Genomic DNA, 22301 nt, shown 5'->3' with positions numbered 1-22301 from the left:
TGAAGAAAAACATTCAAATATATTTAATACTTTTAACTAGCAATCGTCAAGTCTGACCATTGTTTATACCTAAATGTTAATAATTTAGAATTTAGTTTAACTAAGCTAGGCACATTAGTTCAAGTTCAAGTAGTTTCAAGTAGTTTATTGTCATATGTACAGTGTGCCAAGCGCAATCAAATTCTTACTTGAGTACCATCTCTATTTTAATAGCTGTTTCTAAAAGGTCCTGTGCATGTGTGTATTGTCCTGAGTCTCCTACCAGATGGCAGAAAAGTGAAAAAGGTCAGTGCAGTGTGGTTACAGTCCTCCATGATGCGCTTTGTCTTTCTGAGACAGTGCATGGAGTAAATGTCCTTTATTGCAGAGAGTGGTGTCCCGATGATCCTTTGCACTTTCTTCACCACTCTCTGCAGGACCTCTTTGTCTTGTACATAACAGCCGCCATATTAGGATGTAATTTCACAGCAGACCTGTAGAAGCTTGTGAAGACTCATCCTAGCTTTCTTCTGACATTTGAGGAAGGAAAGTCGCTGCTGAGGGTGACCCCTAAAAATCTGACGCTGCTGACCCTCTCCTCTGCATCTCCTCCGATGTATATGGGTGGATGAGCCACATGCTGCTTCCTGAAGTCCATTACTAGCTTCTTCATGTTTCTTCATGTTGCAACGTTTTGAGGCGCGACCATGTAAATGACATTTATCCTAAGGTACATCTCATGTGAAACTTGTCATTTTGTGATTCTGGCTGGATGGCTGGACATAGTGAGGAAGGAGGACGCATACACATGACGTCACAAAACAGGGGTTTCATATATGGTGAACAGGCCCATGTGAGCATATATGCTTGTGGGCCTAAATGAGGCCCATGCTCTCTACTCTTTTTAGCCTTCCTCCTGTCAATATATCTTACACACCTCTATGTCCCTCTGCTTTCATTGAGCTTGTGGATGTCACATTCTGCTCAGGCCACATCTTATATAGAACCTCAAAAATATTACCCAAAAAATATCGTCCAAATTAGGCATGAGGGAAAAAGAGGGGGAGGACTTTTTTTCTGCCTCCATAGCAGTGCTGAAGTGAGAAGATTGGTTGTCTCAAATCTCTGGGTGGTTTCGCCATAATGCGTTTCTCTTAGGCAAGCAGAACCAGCCACCACACATCGACACTGCGCTGTTCATTAGCTGTAAATTGAGCTTGTAATCACAGCAAGGTGTTTGACTTTGCTTATGCACTTCATTATTGGGCACACAGACTACAGAAGAGGAGACCATGTGTTTCACATCCTTTTCAATTTTTCTCTTCCCCTGGCTGGGAACCATTGATCCAATGGCTTGAAAATAACAAATTACTTTAAGAGTAGGGAAAAGTGAGTTGTATTCGAAAGTGAATCTAGGATCGACAATTGCTCTAACCCTAATCCTTTAATTAGAGTAAAATGGGTCTAGGCTCTCCTTCTTTTATCACCATTTTTTGTCTCCAGATCTGGATGATTTTAAGGGTTGCTAGGTAACTGGGATGCATTTTGTTCCCAGTGGCTATGGGTGGCTGGCAAAGGTTGATGGCCGACGTTGCCTTGGGGGGTTGTTGGAGAGGATGTGGGTAAGGTCATTCTAAAGTGGAACTCTGAATGTAGCATTTCAGTGAAAAATATGCCTGTCATCCAAGTTGAGATTAAAAAGAAAAACATTTTTGTTCTAATACTTGAGTTCTGCTAATTGGCTTGGTACATAGTGGCCTGTAGGCAAAATTAATTTGTCCAAACCTTTCAAAAATCTGTTCTTAATGGGCACTAATTTTGTGCTGGTGGTAAGTGCAATGTACATGGTATAATGTAGTTTGTCCTCCGTATTTACTAACTGCCCTTGTTGTTGCTATGTAGTAATGTTTGCCTCCCAAAACACAATGATGTAAATGTGATGATCCCCAATAATAGATTTAAACCTGCATTCATCCATACAGAACATAGATATCTATTTATTTATGCAAAATTTGAGGATTCATTTGGCCTTACGCATTGTGGTGCTCTTAGCACCAGCTTGAAAATAGTATCCTATAACAGTTAATTTGAAAGTTTGCATTATGGGTTGATGATCTTCTTTAATTTTTTTTCAAGATTTATTGTCATTTTATACAGAATAAAGTATACATGTCACGTTGGCTGGACATGGCGAGGAAGCAGGACGTAACAGGACAGGGGTTTTAATACATATTTAACAGGACAGGGGAACCATAACCAAACAATGACCGGATGACGAACAGACATGAACAGGATCGTTTTATACAATGATACACAGGTGATAACAATCAGGGACCAGTACACAGGACAAACAGGATCATGACAATACAAGATATAATGAAATTTTTTGCTTGAATGCTTCTTCACAGCCTAGACAATTTAACAAAGCTGTAGACATATATTGTTAAAGTGTGTCAGGTTAAATACCAGTACAGCCATGTAACAATTAGCAGCATAATGTTGAGTGCTGGAGTTGAGGATCAGGGTGGAAGAGATGTTTCTGCCTATTTGTGAGAAAATCCTGCCTCCAGTTGCACAGGGTGGCTCTGAATCCTTGATCCAACAGTTTATGGATCAGTTCGTGTGGGATAACTGTGTTAAAAGCAGACCTGTAATCCACAAGCAGCTGTCTGGCATAACAGTTTTTGTTGTCCAGGTGGGTCAGGGTGGTGTGAAGTGTTTGTGAAACTGTGTCCTCTGTGGATCTATTCTGATGATATGCAAACTGTACTGGGTCCAAACTATCTGGAAAAAGTTAACCTTTTAACCTGTTCTCAGCAACTGCATGGTCTATAAATATATATCTATTCTAAATCTCGCTGTCTAGTCAAAAATACGTTTGCAGAACTGTTATTGCACATCTGTACCCCAAATGGCATGAAAAAACACAATGCAGTTTTTTTTGTCTTAAAGTAAAATAAAGTACTTTTTAAGCTTTTAAAATACACAAACGTATTAAAATCAGAAATGATTTGGGGCGGAGCTTCATTTTGTTTTGTTTCTCTTCCCTGTCGGGTCCTTTATTTGAAAGTCCTGTTCTGATGCTTGTACCTGTTTTATCTAATAAATTCCCCCGTTTGTGAAGCTGTGCGAATGTGCCTATCCTTGTACTATGTAATTTTTATATAATAGCAAACTCAAAATCTATATTTACAAATCAATATAAAACAAAAAAAATTTCCTGATTCAATCTATGATGTGATTTTTTTTTTTTTTCATATCGCCAGCCATCAAGGTATGTTTTACATTCTTTAAATGGACACAAGGCCACTATATCAGCTTCCGCCAATCTTTTAATAAACAATCTGCAATGGGGCAGGACCACACACCTCCCAGAACCGTATCCATAACTGCAACATAAATGACTAACACAGATTCTGACAGGCCACCCAGTGCTCTCCATGAAAAGAGTTCATGTCACTGCCCATTAGCCAGACGTGGCACATCGTGACAGCGCCATGACTGGTGCTGCCACTCTGAGCCTGTCCTTAGCTGATACTTATGGTGGCTGACAGATGACTGTGAGTCAGGCTTGAAAAAGCTGCAGCTCCCCAGGTCTGATCTTGCCGTCTGGGTGCTGGCTCCTCTCTGGCATCCTCTCAGTGCCATAACAGTCACACGCAGCAGGATAGGGCCATCCGTGAGTGTGACGCCTCTCTCCCGGAATGACATGGGCTGCATTGGTGACAGTGTGTCACTTAGATTCTTACCAGTGTTGCTTAGATGAGCTTGAAATCCTCTGTGGTGATTATCTTTTTAATCAACTGAGCAGCGTGAAAAAAATTCTTCTAAATTAGTGTTTATGTGTGTGGGGAAAGTCACTAGATTGATAACATTTACAAAATTCTATATAATTTGGTGTAGAAATTCTCACAAATGACTACCTTTATCCAACGTAGATTAGCCAATTAAATGTTTTAGACTGACATATTTTGAAGACACAGAAAATTGTATAATGCAAGTATAACTTGGTAGTATTCTTAATGCCAGTTGTTTGTGTGAATGTTGTTTACACACACATTCTAATGCATCCGGTCCAGTGCTTTTGTGGGCGATCGGAATGAATAAAAAATAACCTAATTCATTCAGTTGATTTTCGAGTTTATTCACAGCGGTCATGTTCTCTTTTCTCGTAGTCAATTCGGGAAGTAACAGGATACGTGCTGGTCGCGCTGAACCAGTTCGACTACCTGCCCCTGGAGAATCTGCGCATCGTTCGTGGTACCAGACTGTACGAGGACCGCTATGCCCTGGCCATCTTCCTGAACTACAGAAGAGATGGAAACTTCGGCCTGCGCCAACTAGGCCTAAAAAATCTGACAGGTAAGGCCCATCTTTCTGTAATTGTTTTTTTCTTTAAGTGCCTTTTGTTGATAATGACTATTTTACTATTAAATCAAAGAACTAACTGTTTAATTTATAGCTGAATGGCTGGTAAACAATAAGGTGCTTTGAGGTTGTGAAAAAAACACTAAGGGTGGGTCTAGAACAACATATTGCATTTATTAACAATATGAAACAAAGGCAAAAGACTACCTTTTAGCTGAGGTAGCATTTTAATTCCACTTTTTTGGAAGCTTTTGCTACTGCAGGGTAGTTTGCTTTGTTTTACAGCACAGAGGTTATGGGTAATCATTTTAAATAAATAAATTATTTTGATTATGATTCAGTGATTGTTTATTGTTCATTATATAGTAGTATTTAGTTAAGTTTTAGAGTAGCTTCTAAGCATTTCTGAACAACATTTTACCTTGTTTTACTATTGTTCTGTGTGTTCATGCACTTGTACTCTGTTCATATACTTAGTACCCAGCGTTTCTGGGAGAAATATCCTGACGGAGAAAATATGTTTGATATCAGTAACAGTATGTTGCTATCAATAAAAAAAAAAACATTTTGTCCGGCCCTTTCACAATGTGCTCTAGAAAATGGCCCGGATTTTTATATTTTGCAGAGGGACTATGGTCCTCAAACATATTTAATTAGAACTCGTTTACAGAGGGGGAGATGACCTCAACTATTTCATGCTAATAATGTGCTCTGGTTTTTTTATATAATTTCTGAGGGAATTAACTTACTTGAAAGTTGTAAGTTACATAACAAAATTACAAGAGGATTTTTTATGTAAGAAGTGTACAAAAGGTTTCATAGTTTGTGAATCTTGTCGCCTTGTCTAAATTTTGTATTTTATATTTCTGATGTTGGAATATTTATTTTAATAAAAAAGGCAAATCAGAGGCGATGTTACTCTGTTACCAAGACCTAGAAAAGCATATGCATGCTCATCTGACTGACCGCTTTTTAAAATCTTTTCTGAGTTTTTACATCTTTTCTACATCTTTTATGCTCCATTACATTATTTGCTTTTTTATTTTCTTTATAATAACTTTGGTGTGCTCCTTGTATGAAATGTGGTCCACAGCTTTTGTCCTCACAGTCTCCTTGGAGCAACTTATGGTTAAGTGTCTTGCTCAAGGACACAATGATAGTAAGTGGGATTTGAACCTGGGTCTTCTGGTTCATGGGCGGGTGTGTTATCCACTAGGCTACTACCACTAACTTAATATGACATACAGTGCATCCCAAAAGTATTTATAGCATATCACTTTTTCCACATTTTGTTATTTTTTTTCCTCAGAATTCTACACACAACACACCATAATGACAATGTAAAAAAGAAATGTACTTTGTCACATGAATCCATCCATGTGACCGGGAGCAACACAGAAATGAGGTAACTCGTATAAACTGGCAAGATGGCCACTCCCAGCCACTCAGTCATTGATTGGCATTTGTTAATTCAATTCTCCACCTCAACTTGTAAGATTGATCATCTCCTCACCCATCCACTGTTCGACTTCATCCTGTCCCTTCCCCAATTCAACCTAAAATGCGAACGACAACATCCGTGTGGTGTATATTAAACCGGAGGAAACTTACCTACCTCCTCGTCCAACACGTGCTCACGTTCTTGTCCCGCGCTGGTACCGTGACGTACTTGACCTTAAAAAATGAGAAATCGCATGTACACAAGTATGTACACAGCCTTTGCCATGAAACTCAAAATTGAGGTGCCTCCTGTTTCCCATGATCACCCTTGAGATGTTTCTGCAGCTTAATTGGAGTCCACCTGTTGAAAAACAGTTGATTGGACATGATATGGAAAGGCACAATATGAGGTTTTTATTTTCGAGACCTCACTCACAGATTTCTGAGGAAACTAGAGGAAACTTGGTATATGCTCCATATAGTCACTTTACATAGTCACTAAGTAGCATGTAAAGCGTAAAGCACCTTTCATTATCTGGTAGATTGTCCTGTAGTCCAAATAATTAATGGTTTAGTGGATCTCATTAAGTAGTGTAGTTTTGCTTGACTTTGTCTGACTTTGTCAGTACACTTCTATTGTAATGGCACAACGTTTCCAGCTCTGAGGATGTCCTGTGGTACTGTGTCATCAAGGAATACTGTTGTGATGAAGGGCAACAGTGTTTAGGTGGCTGACCAGGACCAACTGTTCTTGACCCAATCATCTACCATCACCATTTTCGTTCTTCTATGCAGATTTGTTTATTTATTCATGTTCTCAAAGCACATGGAGAAGATGGTGAAGCCATCTGACAGCAAGAATCTCTCTAGGTCCTGGCAGCTTATTAGCATCTAGTCTGTTTCTGCTTACCATCTTTGGCTGATATACCATGTGGAGGGGTTCTTTGTATGTGCAGTTCTGTCTAAGAAGAGGCGTGCTGTAAAAGACAGCTTTAATAAACTACCATCTGCCCCCAATTCTGCCCACAGAATTATGGATTACGGGAACTCGTCCCCGTTTTATTAGTTGTGCTTGCATTTACATTTGTTTTGAAATATTTATTTATATTGTATTATTAATATTACTGTTAGGCTAATTGTCAATTGAATCACTGAAAGGTGACTTCACTGTAGTAATCGCACTTGCTTTACTGGTTTATATGGTATAAAACGCTGGAAGATGAAAACTGGAATAGAATGCTGAGGTGAGCAGTAAGAATGGTCATGTGACCTGCCTCTCTGGGTCCTGGCATGGGGTGGGTGAGAGGGTAGCTGAACAGAGAGAGCAATAAAGCCAGGTAAACAAAAGCTGTGCCTACAGCTGCGATAAACAAGCTGCAGTCTGCCTCTGCCTCCACTGGGCTCATCTGTGCCCTACTAACTCACCCGGTGTGTGCGCATCCGTTTTAAAACTGAACAGATAATAGTCATATAAAGTCATAAAAAATTTCCTTTTGTATACTAAGTTTATATTATTTTATTGTTATTAATGGTCAATGTTTATCTTATTTTTTTGTATTATAATTTCTGTAAGGAGGTTTGTTTTTGTTCTTAAGATGTGAAAAGTCACTTGAGCAGGCAAAAAATAAACTATAATTCACTCAATTAGACACAAAGAGGCAATTTATTCATTTAGAAAAAAAATCTGTCTGAAGACATTTTAGCTTTACTGCCGTTTTTTTTCTTCTTCTTGTTCTTCTAAGAGCTGTCCTGGTTTTGGCCATGCTGAACGTCTCTAAAGTACAAACCCATTGCACTCTGGCTGTCAATGTTCCAAAATAAATTTGCCTGAAATTAGTTTTAAAAGTTTTCAAAATGAGTTCTGTGTTCAAAGGCCAATGTTCCATTTTTGGACACTGGTGTCCTATACTAGCTCACTGGAGCAGGATCATTATAGCCTGGTCTTTAAAAAAGCTGATTAATTTGATTTGGTATTTCTATGTACAATACTGTGTTTTTTTTGTGTAGTTTGTCCATGTATAATGACAATACAGTCTGCACTATACAGTGACTCAGTATATTACACACAGCATTCTGTAGGCTCAAGGTACAACAAGCTATATGACAGAATATGGTTTCATAATTGGAAGTATTCATTGGCACTGCATTTGCTCACATACATTATACACTTAGTGTAAGTAATACTAAATTACCACAGGTTACTGACACAGAATGTTATGAAATGTTCTTAATCTAAAAATATGGGAAATTAAACTAAACTCATACCCACCCAAGCAGTTGGTGAATGTTTACACACAGCTGGACCTGGCAGCAGTGTGAGTTTCCCTCTACTTGTCTGGAGTAGGGTTGCACGATTTGGGGAAAAATACATATTGCGATTATTGAGATCAATATTGCGATATGTGATTGTGATGTGATAAAGGACACTTGCTTGTATATCAATGAAAAGTCACATACTAATAGTGAAATGTTTAATTTCAGAGTGAAACATACAAACTACTTATAACAACCTGAAATGCCCAGTGCTTTCAAAATACAATATTCTACAAAATTAAATAATCACATAAACTCTTTTACATTACTGTCGAACTACAAACCCTGGTAAGGCTAAACAACTGTTTTGATTATATTTGGCCATTATAAAATCCCGTATTATAGTTCTTACGTTTAACCAAAACGTTGTTTGGAGGCTGACTTGAACACAGGGATGCATAGCTTTGCTAGCTTAGCTAAGGTTAAGATTTGTAAACTGAGGTGAATTTCTTTAGGAAACCTTCAAAGTTTGAGAAAAGTTAACTAAACAGCTAAGAACAGTCTAAATAGTTAATGCCTACGTTTAGCCAAAACGTTGTTTAGATGCTGACTTGAACACAGGAATGCATAGCTTCGCTAGCTTAGCTAAGGTTAAGACTTATAAAACGGGGATTTTATAATGGCCACATATATTCAAAACAATTGTCCAGCCTTACCTATGAAATATAATCCCCCGGGATCTGGTTTGGAGTGTACAGCGCTTTGTACAGCCCCAAGCAGCACAAGAGTGAGGCATTTTTATGCACTTCTCTCCATAGACATGTATATGCTTCACGCCACAGCAGAGCCTATCGCAATATGGCAGCGACGTTGACGTACGACGTTGACGTACGATGCAGCGTCATGCAGCGTCTAACCATATGTCTCCGAATCGAAAGTCATGTCACATCCGACTGAGCTGTGAGATGTGAGACTTCAGTCAGCTCGCAAACTTTGAGAGAATGAGAGAATGGATCAGCAACATATCCGATCCAATCCATGTACTAATCATTTAAATCGCAGCTTTTTGCGTTCATGTAATCGCACAGACTGACATCGCGATTACGATTGCGATTAGATTAATCGTGCAGCACTAGTCTGGAGTCTGGTATGAAGCTGGTTCAGGTATGTGTGATAGTTTGGAGAAGGCAGTGATAGACTGCTGAACCCCATTGCATGCCTATAACCTAGAGGCAGTCAGTCGCTGGAGTTCAGCCCAGGCAGAGTCTCACACTCTTAATCGCTCACCTCCGCCACACTCTATCTCTCTCGTGCGACATGTGTAAAAGAGCTCTGCTGCCTTGCAAAGCCATGCTGGCCTGGGCTGTGATGTGACTGTCACATTATCACTTCGTTTCTCTCATGCCAGCTCTCCCGAGATGTGTAAAGTGGTCGATACAATTCATAAATGACATATAAGAGGATAAAGGTTATTAACTACACAAGGCCTAATCTGGAGACTGATAAAATGGCTCCGCCAGTTACAAAACTGACCCGAGATCCCTGGAGGCAGAAATTGCCTGGGATAAAATCAATTTGTAGCTGGTATATTCTGATATTGCTCTATTGATTTTTTTTTCTCCAAGCTATGTCCTGTGTGCAAGCAATGCTGCCTTTGCCAGGTGTCGAGGTCTTGGCTATGTGTCTAGATGAGTTTTAGTGTCAAAGAGCGCTTGGTGAATCCCCAGTTTTTTGCCTGAAAGAGAAAATACACTGTGTTGCCAGATACACTAAAACACATACATCTGTTAAAGCCAAATATTAAATAACTTTTATTAATTCTTTCATTTCACCAAATGAAGAAGATTCTATCCATACTTGCAGTCTATAATCTATACTTTATGTTGGGTTTGCTCATGAAACAGTAAGCAACAAATGTTTTATGTTCTATAATACAAGCACCAACCTTCAATTAATTCAGATTCAGACTTTTTTTAGGCTGACTTCCTATTCATTTGCGGTCCTGTCTTTGTTCTCAACTAACTTTTGTCTCATGTTCAGCCTACCAGGACCTGACCCGCACTCATAGTTGTGTGGCCCTCCCTTCCTCCCCGTCTCCAGGCTGCCTTCCCAAACCAAATGATTTGTATTAATTATACCTTGTCCCAGCACACAGACAAAGGTTAAACATTGCCACTTTTTCTGGCATTTCAAAGTGCCACCTGGCTGTCAATTTCAGAGAAATTAAAGGCACTTTTCATGCTTAGGCAAACATTTTTCGCTCATACTCTTAGCTACCATGAGAACCCAGGCTGCCACGATGTGTTCAGATGGTAATTACTGCCTGCTGGGTTTGCAGAATTATAGCAGCCTCAATAAAAGATATAAAACAGATGAGTGTGTCAATTTAACACATTTTCGTTCTTTCCTTCTCCACCATTACTCCTTTATTTCCACAAGTTTTTTAGTTTTGTGGGAGTTTTTGTGGCATTTTATTATTATTTTCCTCTGTACAGTTTTGGTGTGAATATTTAGCTCTCTGTCTGCCCAATTGAATGCACCAATTCTCCAGTCCCATCTGCCAGAATGGCTCCGCTCCTCACATACGCCTCACAGCCCTACACCGAGGCTGGATCTGTCCATTCTCAGTCCATCTGCTCTCCCCGTGCTGAGACACTTGCCGAGCAACTCTACCTGTCACTTCCACTTACTACGCAATCCACCCTACCCACATTGTTATCCTTCTCATCTCAGCTTTCTTTCTCTCTTTTTATTATATTGTGAATCACTCAAAAGGGAAAAATCAATCATTGCTAATATTGTTATAGATGAATGACAAAAATTGCATTATATGTCTGTGAATACAAACAGAACCACCTTTTTTGGAATTACATGTAGAAGACATAATGTCACACAGACGTGGGCTTTTGCTTTGAGTAGAGAGCGGTAGCTGTCACTCAGGTAGTAATTCTGTAATAGAGCACAGCAAACTCTTAATTTAGGTCCTAAGAGGATGAGCACACGTACTACACATGCACTTATACATGTAGATTAGACTCAAACACCGTGTCCTGCACTTCACGTCCCTGGAAGTGTTGAAGTGGAAAATATCCATGATTGTATATTAACTTTGATGAGTTTTGCTCAGTGTTTGGTGAAAGCATACTGTGGAGAAAAGCGATGAAGGGGGAAACAGGGCAGAGCAAATCTTTTTCTCCTAGACAAAATATAAAGGCCACTAGTTTCAAACGGCTGTTTTGGCACAACATTATGGCACAAGCAGGGGTCTTGTTCATTAGTGTAAGGTCAAAGGCATCCTTAAGTTTTACATAAATAACAAGAAAGAACCACGAGTGGCACATTGACAAGCATGGATTTAAATAAATCACAAAGGGGGAAGTAGTATGTGTGAAAGTTCTCGTTGCCATGCACTCCAAAAAAAAAAGACTTGTATAATGTCACACGGGTGAGGGAGGAATGATGTATAACCCTTGATAAGGGGGAAACTGAGTTCTAATAAACGGAAACTGAAAACATTGGCGCGGTGGCTGGAAAAGCATAAAAGGCATGCAGTATACTGGGAAGACAACCCTATGCTGTTTTATCTATTATGTAAATGCTGAGGATGCCCAAACTTCCACTAGCAAACAATTCCCATGCTTAGCCAATCACATCAGTGGACACAAAAATTCACAAATTTTGTTCAATAATTTTGGCACAAATAAATCCATAGTTGTCTAGCATGAGCTACATGAATAGGTAGTGATGCACACATACACACATTCTTTCTCTCTCAGCATTGCCTGAAGCCAGCAGTGGAAATGTCTCTGCCATGAACCAGATCTTTCAGAGCGATTGAATCATCTCTCTCTCTCTCATTTTGTCGGGTGTGCTTTTCTCAAGTGAGCGATGTACATGTTATTGTCTTGTTTGCATTCTTTCGTTTCGGGGATATTTTATTTAATTCATGAGCATCATGGAGCAATTATCAATATGCAGGAGACTCCCGGAACCTTGAGAATACTTGGGATGTCTGGCAGCCGCATGTTTCAAAGTAATGTAAATACATTCACAAAATTTGCTAATTTCTGTCATTTTTGTTCCCAAACCTGATGACCAAGATCAGCCATAACTGTACCTAATGCCAATTTGAAATTTGTGTCTAAAGTGTCATGCAAGTACTTGGGTGAGAAGGTCCTGCCTCAGGAAGTAGATGCCCTGAGTTATTGGGAGAGGGTGGGGTGAGAGGGAGAGAGAGCAGGAAGTGAAAATTACTTTTGCATCCGAATCTGACATTCATTTCCATCTCTCGCTTGGCAGCTTCCATACCCGAGGTCGGTTCCAATTGTGTGTCTAATTGATTACTTCCTATGCAATTACGCTTGTGTCATACTCAATATTTCAACGTTTGGGAGCACAGGACCGATCCTCTTGAAGGACGACTCTGTCTGTTCTCGGCTCATCCTGCTTTGCTCCCCGTCTCATAATGTACTTGTTGGGAATAATAATAACACTGATATCATAGCAACAAATCCAATGACATTTTCAGATCAAAAGCTTTGAGTTAATTGATCTTGACAGTGAGGGACCCTCAAACAAGTTTTACAAAGTTTTACAATCTAATTTCTTACACTCTTTGTGTAGAAAACTGATTTTTTTAAAACATTACAGCCATTTTTAGCTTCACTCATGAATTTGTGAGTGTATTGAAATATTTATGCCACTTCAGAGAAAAGGGCATTTGTATAGACATTGCTATAAATAGACAAAAATAAGAGCTTCAACCCTCCAGCATTGAGAAATTCGGTCAATGGCATCAATATGAACTTCAATACAGGATAAATATTTTCTCAGTAACTATTCTTGTTCTAAATACCAAATACAGCAGTACCCAGCAAAATCTTTCAAAGTATGTTTCAATTCACCAACTGGTAGACTGTGTTATAATAAATACAAAAGAGTTCTTCTTTGACCAAGATAAAAGAGAGAAGACATAGGAAGAAAAACAAAGCCCTAGGATATAAAGTTGAAAAGTGGAAGAATTCCTCCTTCAAGGGCTTCTTGTGGTTAAAACTTGTGATATTATTTGGAAAAAAGAATCGTAATTACATAAAGATCAAATGAAGAGTCTTGTGCTAATGCTAAAACCCACTTGCCAGCCTGGACTCCATGGAGGAACTGGGCACATTAATAATGCATCTGGTGTCATCATTAAGAAACTAGATGATTAAAACATATCTCCTGGCTTCAAACGCTGCTTTGCTCTATCAAAAAAAAAAGGTTGGGGGATGCGAGAAGAAAACTTGTAGTTCCATCCTAAATATGGAATAATTGTGGGAGGAACCTAAGATTAAGAATGAAGAATTTTATGTATTTACGAATTATTTTAATCTTTTGAATATTTCTATTAATGATTCCTAACACTGCATTTTAATGTAATATGTAGCCGGGTAATTACATGAATTTTAATAGCCTATATTGGATTTATTGGGGAAATGCAAACATGGCATGCAGATATCATTTATATGTGACTTAAAATTTTACATAAAATGTTAATGTACCTTAAATCAACATGACTTAGATAAATAGATTGACTTCCCAATCAGCCTTCCATAATGGTAAAATAAAAGGTGCCATGTACTCCCACATAACTGCTACACAGAGTGAATGTCTGTGGGACATGTAAAACATGCCAGAGTGGATAGATTTCACAAGCAGGCAATCACATATTCTAATGAAAAGATGAGGAAAAAAGGTGCCACAACTGGTCACAACCTGTTAATTTCTACAGTTTCTCACTGGAGCCATGTCCAAAACTACAGTTTATCCTGCTGGGTCACCAGAGGCTAGATTACCAAGAAAAATGATGTAAATAAGTGTGAGTGTGTGTGTGTGTGTGTGTGTGTGTGTGTGTGTGTGTGTGTGTGTGTGTGTGAACTTCACAATCTGGCATATCTGAGTCTATTTCATGCTGTTGCATAGTGTGTGTATCTCTCATTAACATCCTTTTTCTGTTTATTTATTCATCCACATTGCCATTCTCCAGCACTAAAACATAGCCCTTCTCTAGCAATATGAACTGCTTATGGCAGACCTTAATTAGTACACGTTAAAATTACAGTTAAAATGTCAGCTGATGATTATGTTTGGTGTATTGATTGATTGATTATTTGCTACTGTCTCACTTGTGCAAAATAGAGTGTGCTGGATGCTTGGCATGCATGTCGATATCCATACATGTCCAAAAACCAGGCAAGCCTCTTAATATAATTTAATTTATTCTTCTTCTAAGAAGATAGACTTTTGGAGTCTGAAATGTCAGTATAACATGGTTCAGCAGGAGTAGATGTTTCAATCGCTCTGAAAGATCTGGTTCATGGCAGAGACATTTCCACTGCTGGCTTCAGGCAATGCTGAGATGGGATTGTCCAACATGAGGTAACAGATTTCACTAACTTTTTTTTAACAGAATTAGATTTTTAAGACAGGTTTTTAAAGATTCAAAAATTCATTGTGTGTTCCCTCCTGAGCTCAACCAGCCATGCTCCATCTGCACAAAAATCCATTCAAAATCTTGTGACCATATGAGATTTTTGCCTTACATAAGACCATTGATTTACAGAAGACTGTTTACCATCATTAGACAGGCCTTGAGCAACATGTTAGCTACTCATATACACAAGAACATGTTGCATGTTCCTCATTTGAATGTCTATATGTGCCCACATTACAGCCGTGCTTGTATTTGATCCAGTCCAAACGTTCGACAGTGCATCAATATTTAATGAGTAGATCAAACAGAGGATGGCCACTGTAAGCGTGTTGGATTCTTTCATCTACATTTCACCAAGAGCTGTTCTTTGCAGAGGGTTATGCTCAAAAGAAGAATGTTTCACCCATCAGACTGCCCTGATGCTGTTTTAAATGTACAGCTGTAGACATTTTGCTAGTTAAATGAGAGGAAACCAGAACTGGTGTGTGCCATTTCTTTTTTCCCCACCACCATTCATTTCCATTATCATTTAGTGCATGTTCTGCCGTAGGTGCTACAAAGGAAAACCCTTTGATGCTTTAGTACTTGCCTCCTTGCCTTCTTGTCTCCTTTGTCCCCATTAATTAAGCAGTAATACATGAGAGAGAGTGCTGTTCCATTTGATACCTGCAGGCATGAGGCCGAAAGAACACCAGTAATTCAAGTATCTTATAATGACTGTACAAAAATACACAAAATAAAAATTAATTAGATATATTAGAGATATTCTACACAGAGAGGAATGCATTTGCAATGCTAGCAGTATGTCTGTTGTATATTATAGTGTACCTGTCCTTGATAAGCAGCTTTTCCAAAATATCAAATTTAAACTCCAATTTGGCAACATTGTGAATGAAATCCTCCCTTCCGACATTCCGTTTCCTTCCATTGCTATTCCGCCTCACTGTTATCATCTCAACACTCCTATAATCATGATAGAACTATGTTCGCAACCATGCTGAACATGCAAACAGATTATCAGTAATTTGGACCAATAAATACATTAAATTGGACTCTATTGTGCTATAACTTATTTGATTCGACAGAAATAGCTACAGGTGTCTTTTAATTATTAGACTGCGTTGCATAAGCAAGACAGAAATTCAACAGTTAATGTAACGCTGTAAAATTGGTGCTGTTGCTGGAATAACCAACGTTATTCAGGCAGAAGTGACTCAATGAGTATGAAGTTTGCTGAATGACAAAAGTATATGAACACTCTTTACTATATTATTTTAGCCAATCACAAAGTGAATTGGGAATTACAATAATTCTGATAGAATAGGTAAGTCAACAGCAGCTAATCTCAGAGACAATTTAGCATTAACAGCTGTGCAGATCCTTAAGCCTCTGAACATGATTTCATCTCCCAGGCGTACAAGACAAAAGAGAGCATGACATCATTGTTTCTCTGACTATAGTTTCTATTTTATTGTACGCGAGCAAATAGCTGAGTGTGTGTCTATTTAAGATAGAGACTGAGCATGATGATGATGTTGAGATGATGAGAGAGATGTTGAAACAGAAGAGAAGGAAACTAGAGCAATGCATACGCATACCCGTGCTCCCTGGATCCTGAATAATTCACCGGCAGCAGAGTGCATGGCTCGAGGGCCTAGCTCGCTGGACCAGCCAGACACGCTGATGAGACAGAGAGGCGCTCTGACCTCACCTTTGTCCCCAGCGTTGCCCCTGGGCCTGTGTGTGAACCCAGAACCAGTCTCTGGTCCACTGTTCAGCACTTTTGGTTGATGGAGGCCTCCAGATAGGCTTGCATCTAATTAAATGTTAATGTGAGCGTGCAAGGAATGTTAATGGAAGTTATAATCTAAAAATGTCAGCCTCCATCTACTGTCTAATGCACCTTTGCATACACATGAGTGTACATAATGACATTTTAGCTATTTGTAACTTTTTTTTTTGCAATTGTTTATTTGAACAACAACCCCAGTTGTTAAATTTAATTGAACACAAAGATTGTAAATTTCTCAGGTCTAGTACAAGCTGTGTTTGTAGAACATACTGTAAGAAAATAATGAAGAGATGACTTAATGACATGTAAATGTTAGACCCAAAACATGTTGTCTATATTTTGGCCTATCACTTGGTTTTATAGTTTAAGGAAACTTGTCCATTGTCCATCGGGTATGATTGGACAGGAAATTCTTTTAATGCTTCTCTGATGATGTCTCTGAGTTGGCCAGAAATTACAAATACTGTATCTAAGTTGAACTTGGTCAGCTTTTAGCCACACATATAGATTTCCATATTTCAAAAATACAGAAAATTAATGGCTGACCAGAAATAAATGGGATGAACAGCATAAATTAACAAAACACGTTACCTCTTTACAAATGTTAACCAAATGTGGAATAGGTTGTTTTTTATGTTAAATTTATGTTATGTTTTATTTTAATTGATACTTGCCTATATCATTTAATTTAATTATAATTTAATTGAATTTTTGTAGTTTCTATTTTAATATGGTTTCTGATTAAAGTGCTCGTTAATGGGTTTTGCTGCTATTGTATGACGTTACGCAACTGTTTTCCCATGAAGACAGGGTTGATCGATTTGTCCAAGACATTCCATTGTAATTATTCATGGAAGCAGGATGGGAAATTTTAATATTTGAGTTGTCAGGAAAGTGGTCATTGTTTGCTGACTGAAAAAACTGAAACCACTAGTTTTCAGTTACGATGACCTTGTTATATGTAAATATTCATCCATATGAAGGTCATCCAGAGAGGGACCATTTATGGCCCACACACAACCTGTGTTGAGATGTGGCCCTCTGAGCCAACAGGTCCACTGATAATCTCGCTGTAGTGTCACCACCTCTGTCGACCGACAGTGATCGCCCCAGACTCCAGCGGTTGATGTTGCCTCTAATCTGGACATGTTTCATCAGTGGGCGACGCGTGGGGAAATGCTAATGAAACACTTAAGAGGTCTAAGCCAATTATTTCTCCTCCTGCCAATCACAGACCTCTCGTTTCTGAAATGTCAGAGCCGGGCGAGAGCGGAGATTGTGATGGAATAATTCAGTTTTTGAGGATGGCTGGATGGACTGATGAATGATCGAGTGAACAGCAGCACAGTAGAGTAGAGAGGGGGAGGAGAACATCTCCAGAGGATTGCAGGTTGGACAATGAGGGAAATAAAATGTCACAGTTTTGTTTTTGAGGCACAGTCAAGTTAAACATTTTAATATGAACGTAACTGCTATATTATTCACAGTGGGCTTGCTTTTTATAGTATCTCAAGGTCAAAGGCCAAATGCCACAGATCAGTCTAATTGCTCATGGGATGACTAGATTTTATGTGATTTCAGTAAAACTTAACTATGATAAAACAGCTATTATTATCTGGATGTATATTCAGTTCTAATTGGCTGCTAGGTGAGGTTTTCTGTGTGTGTATCTGCAAGAACCTATATACAAATATTACTGTCATGATCCGGAACGGCAGGGGTTGACTCCGGATCCGGAGTCTGGACTGGAGTTTCATGTTCGTCCCGTGTAATGTTCCCTGATCGTGTTCACCTGGTGTATATTTATATAATTGTATAAAACTATCCTGTTTGTGTCTGTTTGCCGTCGGGTCATTGTGCGTGTTAATGTTCCCCTGTCTTGTGAAGTCTCTATTAAACCCCTGTCCTGTGATCGTGCGAATGCGTCCTCCTTCACCGCCATGTCCAGCCCACCCGTGACAATTACGTATTAAGTAATATACTTTTTACACAAAAGTAACAAGTATTGTACATTTTTTAGTTAAAAAAAAATGAGTAGGATTCTTTATGGGTGCAGGCAGGTACAACAACTTGCAATCAAACTTAATGTGATCGAGCTATAGAGGGACGGGGTCATGCTAAGTGGTCAATTAATAATTTTTATAATTAACATATGGTAACAGATTTTTCTGCGCAAAAACATTTCTTCAAAGAGAATCTGCTGATGGTTTCTTGTGTACGTCTGCTTTCAATCCCTACTGCCAATGTGCATAGGCATAGGCATCCAGGGTTCTTATCCAGAGAGACTTACAGTCAGTAGTTACAGGGACAGTCCCCCTGGAGGCACTGAGGGTTAAGTGTCTTTCTCAGGCACATAATGCTAGTAAGTGGGGTTTGAACCTGTGACTTTGTGGTCTTCTGGTTGATAGGTGAGTGTCTTACCCACCAGGCTACCACGACCCCTCATACATGTTCTGCATGTTGCACACGAACTAGCAAATGCAGTCTTGGCAGAGAGTGGAAAAGAGAAGCTACGAGGGAGCTGTCCCATCTGGAAACTGGCACAGGGAGAGAATGGGCCTGGCTGCAGAGGCCGCGTTTCCCCTCCGTGGCTTAATAATTAATGTATTTATTTATTTTGCGCTCGTGGGTCTGTGGGGGAAGTGGAGCGGCGCGGTGCGGAGGCAGCCGAGTGTAATGGGACATGAAAGGCCTGTGCTGTCGTACAGAGGCCCCGTTGAGCACCGAGCGGCACAGGTGGATGGAGCTTGCACATGAATTCATGAGCTAAATATACAGAGCGTTGCCTGGACTCACCTGACCTACTGTTCTGTTACTCTAACCCCTTTCTCTCCACTATCTTTCTTTTGTCTTTTTCTGCCTCTCAACACCCTCATTTACATCCTTAACCAGAATGTCCCCCTGTAGTCCACCATTTTGCTGAAGGACACAATGGCAGGTGGGTTCCGAAGATTAGACTAGATGGCCATTGCTGATCTTCAGTCTCAAAGGTTGTCCACTTATACATAGAATTGCTCAAGCGCTGGTTGTCGAGGTGTCATTTGGGAATCTATCAGTCCTACGCTCTCATTGCAAGTTGCATCGATCTGAGATTAGTTTACCCACCCTTTTAACCTGTTATGAGGAACTATCCTGTAATGCATCCCTCCCTAAGGCGGTGCAAAATTTTGGACAAAAGCTTCATTCTCCCACCTTTTCACATTAATGTAGTTTTCAAAAGTGTGAAAATGGTCAGGGTAATGCAAAGAATTTGCAAAATACAATTTTAACTATACTGTTCATGAATATGAACACTGAGTATGAGTAAGTCTAATCTAATTAACACTTCTGTATTGTAAAAGTAGTATTGCATAATGGCCCACATATAGACATTATGCAGGCTCAATACTGTTAGATGACAAATTTTATGATGAGATTTTTAAATAGGAAGACTGTCTTATATTCAGGCCAATATAGAATGTAACAATGACCCTTCCATCTCTCTCATAATTTAGGATAAATGCATAGACACAACATGACTATCCCTGAGCCAACATTCTTTTATGCAAATAAGTTGTATGTTACAATTTTATGTTTTTGTCAAATATATCAAACAGGATAGTGTGAGGGAACAAAAAAAAAATCATACATTACATACATGCATAGATAAAAGGCCCACCCTACCTCTCATTCTTACTCACTGTGAAACACACACACTTCCATCTTTCTCATAATTTAGGATAAATGCTTAGACATAACATGACTATCCCTAGCTGTAGCCGTCTACATTTAGCTCACATAGCTTTGCATATATTCACACACACACACGTGGTCTATTGCTCTCTTTCTCTCTTTCACTGTGTCTATGGAAACACCATCACCCCAAAGTCTACTTTGCTGTGCTCATTGCTTTGTCAACCCCCTGTGCCTCATTTTGTTGACCTCAGGTTCCCTCTGACATCATGGTGTGTGCTCATCCAGGCACTTATGCCAGTTTGGTGAGGTAATCTTCTCCGTGTGAGGCGGCGCTTCTGCCAGGGGGTGATTGGCACGGCTCACTCTTGTCAGATCCACACCCACCCGCCTGCCTCTGGCCCATTACACCCGTCAGTCTGGTGGGTGATATCCCATGACAGACGGTCTGCGAGGAGACGAAATGTCTCAGCAAGACTGTGACGTTGGCTGCCGGATCCGCCTCTCCAGCCTTGTTTCCTGACAGGATTTATTCTGGGGTAATTGGTATTCATGTGCCCCCTACAATACTGCTAGCTTCTCTGTTTCTCCACACAGTCTCTGCGATACCCTGCTTATCGGGAAGCTGTGGAGAACTGGCCGGACATGAGGCCCCAAGGTTCTAGCAGCTGTGATTGCAGTTCCCCTCTCTGTTTTCATGTTAAGCACACGTTCACGCTTTCTTCCAGCCACCTGATTGTGCCATTGTGCTCATTAAGGACCATTGTGCTCACCGAGCTCACATTTTCTGCCACAAGTCCACCAACCAGAGAGAGGCAGTGAAGCACTTTCTGATTATCTCTCAGGAATTCCACATCATCTAAACCCCGGACTTCATCAAGGCTATTCTGAATGGCCGTTTCACAGGCTGTGTTGTATTTGCCTGGGCACTTGCAGCGACCCATTTAGGTGCTGCATAGCTTTGGCACTTGGATAAAGTGTTTTTTATGAACGTTTCACAGATACGTACAAGGACATAAGCACTTAAACCATTTACTGATACCTGTTGAGCCGGGAAAAACTATGTTATCTTGACATGAAAGATAAATCACTTGAGCGTTTAGCCGTATTCAAAACATTGTTCTGAGCATAGCTGGACCTTCGTCTGCATGCTGTTACATATTGAAGTGCTGCATGGCGGGCGTCGTAATCAGGCTGCTTTACCTTCGAAAGGCAACTGCACAATAGCCCAGCGAGAGTCTTTTAATGTTTTTATGCATACACCTTTTCGAACATGCTCATCGGTAAAGTTTGGTCATGAGCCGAAGATTAGCATGGCGCTAGTCAAAGGGAACCAAAACAAAGGAAACATGGCTGATATGCCCCCGCCCAACCTCCCCATATATTTCTCTTAAGCAGATGCTCCCTGCTCCAGATAATTCTATAATCCTTTAATCTCGGCCATTTTTCATAAAGATCCATTGGAAACAATCGTGCAAGGGATGGTAAAATTTAATCAGCCGGGCTTTAAATGCAATTACCACCCCGAGGACGCCGGCGCTTCGTGAAGAGGGTGCGCGAGCCGCCTCCACTCTGTCTGCTGCCCCGGCACCCCGCCCGCCTTCATTACCCAAAACAATCTCCCTCTTTCAGTCATCCGCAGCGGCACGCAGGCCTGCCCCCAGCGTGCCTTCAGAGATTAGATTTATAAAGCAGTTCGTGCATTCAACAAACAACACAGGATCGTTCAAATAATTACTACGCACCTTATATTTCATTTCATTTAGATCCAACGGCTAACGCTTTTTAAGGTTCCGTTACAGGAGGCATATGTGACCTTCCTCTCATATTGCTTTATTTCTAGATTTGTTTGCCGAATAGTCCCTGTGACATTTTCCTGCGTAACATTTGATAAAAACCAAATTCTGTTCCCCAGAAGCCTCGTTCTTTAGTTTGTTGTTGCTATTCGATTCATCCTTGCTCGGATTTGGAAGAGATTTATTTCAGTTGACCTCTGCACCTGGATTTATTGCCTTTGTCATTCGCTTTCAAAAGTAACGATCAGGTCACCCTGTTGTCACCGCCTGCGAAACAAACAAATGACGCCCCAGACGCCGGTGAGACGCTCCTTGGCGCCCTTGAAGAGTGAAGGAAGCTGAAATGGGCCCTTCATATGTTGTGTGTGCACATATCTCGCTGCTCTCTTGCCCATCACACCGAGCGTTGATGTTGGGGCTGATGAGCTCTCTCAGGCTTGAATGTCAGCGGCGTTTCATTAAAAAGTGCGTTTACTCACCCGCTGGCCCCCGCCGCTGCAGCATCTGCGCGGCGTCACCTCCGCCTCGC

General features: G+C 40.1%; 1 protein-coding gene across 3 annotated transcripts in view; it reads left to right on the top strand.

Moving 5' to 3' along the window:
• The window catches only part of erbb4b (erb-b2 receptor tyrosine kinase 4b), a 250494-nt gene that overhangs the window by 141061 nt on the left and 87132 nt on the right, over positions 1-22301 (top strand). For all 3 annotated transcript variants that reach the window (XM_028990491.1, XM_028990490.1, XM_028990489.1), the window contains exon 3: positions 4155-4341. In XM_028990491.1, coding sequence (XP_028846324.1) covers positions 4155-4341 — 187 coding nt within the window. The remainder of the gene's footprint in view (positions 1-4154; positions 4342-22301) is intronic.

This window comes from Denticeps clupeoides, chromosome 9 (genome assembly GCF_900700375.1).
Source record: "Denticeps clupeoides chromosome 9, fDenClu1.1, whole genome shotgun sequence".
NCBI classification, from domain to species: domain Eukaryota; kingdom Metazoa; phylum Chordata; class Actinopteri; order Clupeiformes; family Denticipitidae; genus Denticeps; species Denticeps clupeoides.
This window is presented reverse-complemented; position numbering and strand designations above follow the sequence as displayed.